A 10,498-nucleotide genomic window follows, 5' to 3' on the forward strand; every position below is an offset into this window, starting at 1 on the left:
TTCATCCGTTCAGACGATCGAAAATTAAAAAGGTGTGTGAGAAGTGAAATGGGGTGTGTGGATATCACACCCCTTCCCAAAATATCGTCTAACAAAAGATCACCAATCCAAACAAGAGGTTCTTCAAGAAAACAAAATCCCAAATCAAGATTGAAGTTCCAATTGGCTAGACAGTCTACAACGGAATTCTTCTTTGTGTAAATATGCGTGAGTTGAGAGTATTCACGGCCGCTCATGTGTATTTGAGACTTAATCAAGTTAATTAAAGTAGTTTGTTTCGACTTTTACACTCCAGTTCGAATATCCTTCTCCATAAACCATCTAATACCGAACTGTTTATTTGGGGTGTTCTTCTTGAGAGCTTTAGTTTTAGGTTAATAAAAGCTTACAATATTTATGAATATTTCAATCATATTTATAGTAGTGCACCTAAATCAAAGAAAAATTACATACCAATGCCAATATATGCAAAGTTAGCAGCTGTGCGCATATCCCACATAGTTCTTATCAAGGTTTTAAAAAATGCTAGGCGTTAGTCGGGCGGCCTACTCGGGCCTAAGCATGCGCCTAAGCGAACTCGACTTTTAACTGTTAAATTTTGGATAAAAAATCCAAATTTATAATTCAACGGTTAAAAAAACAGAGTATTCTATTTAACAGAGCTTCATAAAATTTTTGTTGACCAATTGCTCTTATAGAACATGTTATCCAGTTTAGTAACATGAACTTCACACCAGATATCATTCACTCTAAAAGTTTTTCTTCTCTTTTGACTTCCGCCTATATTGTCGGCTTAATTTTAAATGGGCCCTTTCAATTTTAAAAAGAAAATCAATCCATAGAACATGTTCGTTGACGTCAAATTGTCTCAGTTTAATTACATAATGTCATGCGTAAGTTTCTCTTTACATGATATTATATTATTGGCGCGAGACCTCACCGTATCAATGAACTTGCTCCTCATAAATTGCTCTCGACACAAGACTGACACTCTTTGATAAGAGAAATATGAGACCAACTATCATAACCGGTGTGATTTTTTATGTTTTTTAATAATAAAAAATTGATGTTATAGTAGTATTTTTTTTCATCTGTAGTTGAGTGAGAAGTTTTTCATTGGCAAAGCAAATTCAAACTAAATTATTATGGATAGCTTATTATGATAACTTATTGTGAGGTAACTTACTTACTGTAGTACAAATAATATCAAAGGAAAACTAACGAAAAACCTAAAAAAACTTCTATTTTAACGAAAAACTCTTTTTAAATGTATAGTGAATAGTGCCAATTGAAGGTAAAAATATAATTTTTTATTAAAATTGAACAGTACCGAAAATATTTTAGGGTATTAAAAGAATTACCCTATACAAGTTGTCCAAAAAAAGTTTGGGTTTACACTCATCGGGTTTGTCTCTTTGTCCAACCCAAGAAACACGAGTAGCGGTGGGAAATGATCACCGGGGAGTGGGGACGGATATCTACGGTTACGTTTAAATGAATACCGACATAACTCTTTAGTTTTTAGCCGTTGAGTAATTTCTTAAACAGTTAACGACGTGCCGTTTTTGCTCGGTTGATGAAATTTTTGCTTCAGTCGCAGTAAATAAATAAAAAAAGGGGTTCCATTCGAATTTTGCTACGAACGAAAAGCAACACACTTCGGATTTCGTTCGTTTTCTGAGAAAAACGAAAAAAATGGGCGATTGGGAGTTGCATCTGAGAACCCTTTCAAGCAGTGCCAGAGACTCCAATGTCGCGAACGATCCCGCTTCCGACTCCTCTCTTCTCCAATCCGTCAGTCCCTCTCTCTCTCTGCATCTCATCATTTCCCTAACTTTCTGTTTGTTTCCCGAGAAAATAATTGAAAAGCAGGGAAACCCAGAAATGAGCTTAATTTTCTTTTCATTTTTCTGATTAAAGGGGAAAAATTGGTTCTTTTTTGTTTGATTAAATGTTGAGCAGGTGAAGAAGCTGTATGAATTGTGTAAAGCTGAGAATTCAGAGGATTTGGTGGCGAGAGTTTACACGCAGATTAACAAGCTCTTTCAGCGCTCGGTGGCTTCGCTGTCTCAATCTCGAACCTCCATTGGCCTTCTACTGCTGGTTCGTTTTTTGGTCCCATTCGGATTTTGAGTCGTTTTTTTGTTGCATTGCTATCCTAATTTTGTTTATTATTCACTTAGCTCTATGTTGTTAACTGCAAATTTCGCTATTTTGTTCCGTTTTGTTTAATTGCTGAGAAAGGATTAGGAAAATAAAACAAATGTTGAGCATTATCAACTTATCAAACAGTGTTTTTAGAACTTGTGGGATGGAAAATGGTATATGGAATGTTTACAAAAGTCACAATATAGATTATCCCGGGAATCCTCTTTAACAACTGATTGGAGCGAGCGCACTTTCTAAGTAACATTCTATAGTTGTTTGGGCCAAATCGCAAGAAATGGCACTCGGCAGAGCATTTATTTGATGCTTAAGGTTTCAACTCCATTTAAGTCTTTGACTTTTGTATGCGTAAGCATTCAGTATGATTTGTTTTGGAAGTAAACTGTGGGTGCTTTTTACCGGGTTACCTAAGGTCTGAGCTTTCCCTTGCAGAATGAGAACTGAATGCTTGTTCTCTAGGGCATGTGCTTTTAACGTGATGGATTTTCTGAAGCAGTTTCATAGTTTAAGGAGGGGGGGGGGGGAGTTAAGATGTAAAAGGGAATCTCTTCTTTCGGTGTCTAATAGATTTTGGTTTTTTGAACGAGTGTATGAAAGGCATATAGTTGAAAAATAATTTTATGAAATTTAATGCTGTAAACTAGCTAAGTTGTATTTTCTGTTAGTGTAATAGCTAATTCAGTTTTCCAATCTATTAGTTTTTTTTATTGATATAACCCCTGATTTTCTATCAGGCCATTCTTCAATTTTACCTTGACTTTGGGGAGATGGTTCTACATGATGCTGACCCCAGTCTCAGGACATTTTTCCGTTCATGTTTGAGCCGGTGAGTGATGTATTTCATTTGAGATTAGTGTCTAGGCTGATTAAAAGTATATGATATTGTGTGCCATTTGGGTTTTTTTTTTATCCATATTGATATATACCTAGTCATTAGTTGTGTGATATGGAAAGTTACTTAGCATTTGCTTGGTTTTTACCATAGGAAAAGAAGATAAATTATGGCAAGATTAATGTGCAATGTATGTTATTCTGTAGTTAAAGATGAAATGGAAGTGAGGAAGATTTTTATTTGTTACTTAAGTTGTTTTAAACTCCCCAAACCATGAAACCTGAGGCCCAAGTCTATTTTGAGATCCAATGGTCAATTTACGAGGGAGATGAACTGAAAAATGACGTACTTTTTATTGGTTAACAGAAGTATGACGCACTTTGCTCACCTTGTCCTCCTTTATAAAAACCTTGATCATCTTGTTTTTTTCATAACAGTTTTGATGGTCAACATGTTCTTAACTGTATACTCTATACATGGACTCATGCCAGACTTGTCCAAAATTTTATTACTATCTATCAGCTTAAATGTTAAATCAGACATAAGCCATGGTGTCTTATCAAAGGATATTGTAGGTTGCTTTATGAAATCAACAACAAGAAGCAAGTATATTGACCTGGAAATTATTCTCTAGATTCTTTTGTACGTTGAAGAGAAAGTTACAAATGTTGAACTTCAAAAAGACAGGCTAACTAAGTTTCATTTGCACTACTTGCCATTTTGTGTTGGAATAAGCATTTGTTTTTTTGCTTATATTCTTACATTTGTTTTCATTCTTCTTATATCAAATCTAACTACAAATATGATGGCCATCACATGTCAAATTTTTCTAATCTGGTTGCAGTGAGTTTGCAGATCCTGTTGTCGCAGAATCAACCCTTGAATTTCTGAACGTCAACAAGAAAAAGCTTTTAACTTCTTTCCCTACCTTACTGCCTCAAGTATGACCGATATTCTCAGGGTTTTCTGTTTATGATAAAAATTGTTATGTAGTATACCTATTAGAAATGTACGACATAAGTCTTTATTTTGATATTGTGCAAAGGTTGTGGAGGTACTTAGCAATTGTGGTGGTGTTTTCATGTACTGCAATACACACATTCACTTGTAAATTACAAAGAATCTGTCAGTGAACATGCTGTCTGAGTTAAAATACTGCTTCTACATTTGAAAGCCACAAAATTGAACAGTTGGACCATGCTCATTAATTGTGATGTTATCTGTGGAATGCAAGACTATTGTGTATTTGTACTTGTTTTGCTTCATAGATCTTTTAAGTTCTTGCTGCTTGACAATGTTCTCATCCTTGTGAAGCTCTCAAATATCCGAAGGAATTAAAACAAAATCAGACCCATTGTGGTCAAATATTTCATCTTGAATTTTATATGCTTTTGTTCCCTTCTTGCTTTTTTTTTTGTTCTTTTATGCTTTTGCAGGATCCGACCATAATATTTCTTTCAATAGCTGGATATGTATCTCTAACCTTAACAACTTCTATGCAGTTCTTTCCCTTGATGTTAAAGTTGATTGCATGGAATGGGGAAAAGTGAGTTCTACAGCAAGTATAATTTGACTTAGGGCTCATGTTCAAAGATGTATATACATACATATGATGTTTCTATGTTGTCAGTTCTGAACACACACACACACACACACACACACACACACACACACTGTGACACATGTACGTACATATGATGTTTCTAAGTTGTCAGTTCTGAACTTCTGATGGTAAGCTGAAGACACACATGCACACACACACGTACGTACATACATATGATGTTCTAAGTTGTCAGTTCTGAACTTCTGATGGTACAACTGAAGATAGACACACACACACTCACGTACGTACATATGATGTTTCTAAGTTGTCAGTTCTGAACTTCTGATGGTACAGCTGAAGATAGACACTTGTGGATATGCACATTACAAAGATTTTTTTTATGTTTCTATTGTCATTTAGCTTTAAAGAAAATTGATGAATTTTATTTTAATGAATGTCCACTTCGTTGTTTTCCCTGCAGGTTAGAAAAGTCATATATGAAAGTTTTTCCAGGGTTGATTTCGCCTGGGTCATTTCTTCCATTATTTCCAGCTTTGGTAGACTTGCCAAGTAAGCATGATTATTCAGTTCACCTTTGTCCTCCGTTTTCACCATATTTCTTTGATGTCACATTGTCTCTTGGCTTCTTTTACCTTATAAGGCTTTTACTATGTTGCATGTATATGAGTTTTTCATCTGTTGTTTCTGTTATGTGTGGAGTTAATTGATTCTAGATCCTTATCTTTAAAATATTTCTTGTATATAACTGATCTGAAATATTTATCTAGCCATCATATAAAATTTATAAGTTGTTAAGCTGATATGTCAAGTGCAAAGTCTGAGCATTCAGCTTATGCCTTAACCACTTTTGAACAGACTGTCATTATGCTGAAAAGAAAAGGGTGAAATAATGGGCTTATTAATTTATCTGTTTTTCCCGAACCGAGTTCTTTTATTTCAAATTTGTTTACTCTTTTTGTTTTTTTTCAAAATATAAAAACTATTGGTTCATGGTAGCCCTGTAATTTGGGCTTGGCTGGGTGTGCTTTTAAGCCTTTTTCAATTGGTTTTTCTTAGTTTCCTCTTAAAGTAGCCTGAGATTTATCATTTTTTGTTTCAACTGTGGTAGTTTTGGTAGTGGCATTGGAGAAGGTTGAAAAGAGCTCGGGATCGTTAGTTGGAAACAGCATTGCATCAATGCAGAAGAGTTCGGCTCCCGAGGTTATTTTTTAGACGTTTGAAAATTACACGTGTTAACCTAAAAGTTCAGAAACCATGCAATCAAAGATGTGCGTTGATATGTTGATGCAGATGCTGCTCGCTCTTATGGATGAAGCATATACTGGTTCAACAATAGGAGATGGAGGGGGAGACTCAGAATCAGAGGACAGCAGTTCAATTGATGTTGCTGATCCTCTGTTCCTTGACCTTCTAAAGGATGAAAATGATGGCATTGCTGTAAGGATATTGTTTCTGAATCTCAATTTCCATTTGCATATCCTAATGTAGAACTGTTTTCCTTTTAAGTTATATAAAAGTAATGTTTCACTTACTTGTATTCCTCTTCTTTCTTTTCTTTTGATGTGTCCTTTTTATCATTTCAACCGAATGCAAATGCAAGACAACATAAAACCATTGTTTTCTTGTAATTACAAGTAATTAAGTAGAGATGTGGACTTACTGGTAAACATTTTTTTGTTCCTTTTAAGCATGACTTTAATGTATATGTTTCGGACCACCGACAATTTTCCAAATCAAGATTTGAGCATGTTTCTACAAATGGTTGGGTAGCATTATGTTATGACAAAATTTATTTCAAATTGAACACTGGGAAAATATACTGAGATTTTATTTATGTTGTATTGCAGGAACGCCATTGGACCTCTCCTGCAATGGCTGCAACTTTACAGGCTGTAATTAATACTCCCCAATCTAATAGGCTGAAAAATATACTACGCATGACACCACGGTTTCTTGATGTGTATTTTGCTATAGCACTGCGTGATGTCAATAATTGTATGTGATATAGCTCTTATCCTACATTAGAGTTTGGTATAAACTCTTTTGTTTCTAAAAAGTTATTTTCTCTATTTTATTCCAGCTTTGGTCTGTGCATTGATACCTCTACTCATGTCCAGAAATGCCACAATATTTCCTGACAGAAGTTTTTCTTATGAGGTATGCATTTAAATATATTTTATGTTTTCTTTTGCTGAGGTTTTTGATGTAGTGCCTTTTTGGCTTCCTAGACAGAAAACTATGGGAGATTGATATATTTATGATTTTTTATGCATGAAAGTGGACCACTCTTCACGTGCACTTCATTTGATTTGATATTGTCAAAAGATCATTCTCCAGCATCACACCAACACCCTTAGTGATCTCATTTTCTTTGATCTCGGGTCAGTTGAGTCAGGGACTCAGGGGTCACATGAAATACAGTAATTGTTGGTCTGGATTTAGGGATCAAATGTGATGATTGGAGACTATTTCTTGCTTTTCAATATCCTTGGTTTCTGGTAGCCTAGTATATATTGGTGTTACATTTTGTCTATACTCATTTTCACTATAATTAATATCTGTTGGTATCTTTTGTGCAAAAAATTCATGTCCATATCCTGCAAGATAAGATGCTTTTCGAATTATGAAATGTGTGAAAGTAATTGTGATCAGTTCATATAATGAAATATTATTTATAGCTATATACCATAAGTGTTTCTGGTGAACTTTAAAGTCTGATTGACCCTCTTGTCATCCTTTGTCATGAGTGAATAATCTTATTTCTAAAATTTATTCATTTCTATAGGTTCGTAAGAGGCTATTAGAATTCATGCTTGCCGCATTTCAGCGCTCTCCAGATTTTATTGCACTTTTGAAGGTAGTGCCCAAAAACATTTTGCCTCTATGATCTTTATTGTACTCTTTATTTCAGCTGTGTATGTTTTTAAATCCATTAGAAACAGTTGGTGGCACGGTTCTCAAGGTATTTGATTAGAAATTCTTAGTAAGGTATGTGATTAGAAATTCTTAGTAGAAAAGAGAAATGCGTGAGTTTGAGCAGACAGGAGGTTGAAGGAATGGATTTTGGTTATTGTGGGTCTTGGTTCATTCCTTTCATGTTTTAAAGGGAAAAGTAGCCGAAGTGCAGTATCCAACTCGTTACTTACCTAGTAGAAGACTGACTCATGTTTAATTTTATAAATATCTAGTCGTCAGATCTTTTCTGTTCTTCATTGAAAGAGTTTACAATGTGATTTCGATCTTTGCAGAAGCCTATAATGGACAGGCTAGGGGAAGCTTATGACAGCCCAGAAAAGGTCAGTTGATCACTTCACTGTGTGTTGAAGCTTGTTGGTGTAGTAGTTTGTGTCTGAGTATGTTACAGTTTTCTTTTCCTATAGACAGAGTTGGCATTACAATTGTGCTGGGCCATAGGAGAGCATGGTGGGGGTGGACGATCTCACAAAGATGAAGCTCGCGAGCTTTTTGAGAGTTTAGAGCTACTCTTGTATGAAAACCTTTCATCTAGGTAAGAAATAAACCAGCAGTTTGATTTGTGTCTCATTTACGTCCTTAGCAATGTCGACTAAATGTCTGCTGACTTTTCTATTTTCCTTTTGTTTTCTTGTGAAGTCGTCTAGGCCTGGGACAGGAATCAACCTTTAGCTCTCATAATCAAACTTACCGAAAGTCATCACAATCAAGGCTTCTATGCTTTGTTGTTACAGCCATTGCAAAGTTGGCCACCATCCACCGTGAATTGCTGCCTAGGGCACATTTTTCCTTGGGCAAGGTTTGAGTTTCAGATTTGACCATAAGTGTAGCTATTTTCCTTGCTAGAATAATGTGTGGTTTTTCAGTTGCAATTTTCTTAAGAGAAAATTTAGCTCCTATGTGTCATAGTGAGATTGGTGGAGTTATGTAGAAGTATATTATGCTGTCAAAATTATCTCAGCAGCTCACGTTCACTAAATTGTTTTGTATCCCCAGGTAGCTCGCTCTCGAATATCAGATGAGAGGGTCTGGAGACGGGCTCGTGATTATTTGGGCTTAATGACAGAACCTGCAATTTCCTTGTCTGTATTGGGGCCTTCCCGGCCTTCAAATGGACAAATGCAGAACCGCGGTACTGTCAAGTGGAGTGATGGTGCATCAAAGATGATTGCACATGTTCCATTTTATATTCTTGGTGAACAAGAAGGTCAGGATCCTTATCGAAACCCTTTTTTTTTTTTTCTTTTTTCCTGGCCGAATATTCTTATTTGAACCTGTTTTACTAAAACTCTGAAATAGTTGCACGCGTCCTTAAACATGTCCTCGCGGAGCATTGAACTTAGGTCAACATGTCAATTGATCTGCATCATCACGTGCCGTTGCCTTTTGAAAATGATTTTTCTTATTTATATTCCCAATACTCACTTAGTGGGACGTGGCTTTGTAGTTGTTGACGATGTTGGGCTAGGATTATGAACGTATAAAATAGAGATGGTAAACAACACGCGGAAAATGAATGAGTGCGTGGTTACACTGCCTACGAAATTTGGTTACTCTGGTTCCTTTACGCTATACTTTTACCAAGTGCTGATTAAGTACAACATATACTTCAATGCAATTATGCTATGTTTTGCAGAGATCGGTTCCTAAATTCGAACTTCGCCTTCTTGCAGGTCCACCCTTCCATGATTTTTTGTTCTCAGATATTCTTCCAAGAAGATGATGAATGGCGGCGGATCTTTTTCAGGGTGTATGTACTTTGTAATTTCTGTCAGAAATCTTAATTTACAGATTGTATTCGTTATTTGTTCTCTAGATAGTAGTTCTAGTTTGTACATTGCCTTTGTACAATATGGTTCTATGAATGTGTAAACTTTGTTAGCCACTCTGCTTATAGCTAATTGCTTATATTATTTTTTTGAAAATAGTTAAAAAAACCGTTTCTTATTTTATGATTTCCATTTTTTTTGTTTGTCCGTAAATTTATTGCAAGCACCTGAAATTAGGGGTGGGCACTTGGAACCGAAAACCGAAACCGAAACACGAATCAAATCAAACCGCACCAAACGGTTTGGTTTTGCGGTTTTGAAACGGTTTCGGTTTCAAAACCGAACCGCAGCACACAAAACGGTTTGGTTTCGGTTTTGGGTTTTCAAAATCGCATCGAAACCGAAACCGCACCATTTAATAAATAAATGTTATATAACTTATATTTTCAACTTTTCAACTAGGTTATAACTTATAGGTTTGTATTATGGCAAACTTAACCTTTTAATTGGGTTGTAAAGTATTGTGATTGGTGATCAAGTTCAATTTTAGTAGATGTCATGCATAAGGATTTAAAGTTTAAATCCTTTAATGCATTGGATGTTGTCTCAATTTTAGTAATTGTCATTTGTTGTAGTTTTGGTACAAGTTAGCTGCACTTTTGGTGCAGATTTTTGGTTTTGTTTTGTGCAGTTTTTTGGTGCAGTTTTGGGGCTGTTTTGGTGCAATTTTTGGTGCTGTTTTTTTATGCAGTTTTGCTGCATTATTTTTTGGTGCAATTTTGGTGCAGTTTTGTGCAGTTTTTGCTGCTGTTTTTTATGCAGTTTTGCTGCAATTTTACTGCATATTTATTAATTAATATACGAGGAAAATAAGACCGTCTTATGCATAAATAGGTGTATATTTTAAATTGTACATTTTTTTTCTCAAAAACCAAACCGAAACCGTTTGAAACCGCACCGCACCGAACCGAACGGTTTGGTTACATTTCAGTTTTGGCTTCAAAACCGCACCGCACCGCACCGCAAAATGTTTCGGTTTCGGTTGTGGTTTCATTCGAAACTGCATCAAACCGCACCGCGCCCACCCCTACCTGAAATCATTGGAAGACATAAGGCCTGTTTGGTGGGCAGGATAGGATGGGTTATTTCCAATTAAATTGGAGTTGTAGCTCAGCCAATATTTGGTGAGTAAAA

General features: G+C 35.7%; 1 protein-coding gene across 1 annotated transcript; it reads left to right on the top strand.

The window, feature by feature from the left end:
• Positions 1-1,623: 1,623 nt before the first annotated feature.
• LOC126614243 (uncharacterized) lies at positions 1,624-9,482 on the top strand. The gene is made up of 16 exons (XM_050281824.1): positions 1,624-1,794; positions 1,963-2,103; positions 2,901-2,992; positions 3,843-3,939; positions 4,501-4,544; positions 5,023-5,111; positions 5,671-5,762; positions 5,853-5,999; positions 6,410-6,557; positions 6,643-6,719; positions 7,348-7,419; positions 7,811-7,858; positions 7,943-8,070; positions 8,175-8,334; positions 8,532-8,742; positions 9,209-9,482. The coding sequence occupies exons 1-16, from the start codon at positions 1,696-1,698 to the stop codon at positions 9,256-9,258; spliced, it is 1,695 nt and encodes a 564-aa protein (XP_050137781.1). The 5' UTR covers positions 1,624-1,695; the 3' UTR covers positions 9,259-9,482.
• The last annotated feature ends 1,016 nt before the right edge of the window (positions 9,483-10,498 follow it).

Source organism: Malus sylvestris, chromosome 3 (assembly GCF_916048215.2).
Source record: "Malus sylvestris chromosome 3, drMalSylv7.2, whole genome shotgun sequence".
NCBI classification, from domain to species: Eukaryota; Viridiplantae; Streptophyta; class Magnoliopsida; order Rosales; family Rosaceae; genus Malus; species Malus sylvestris.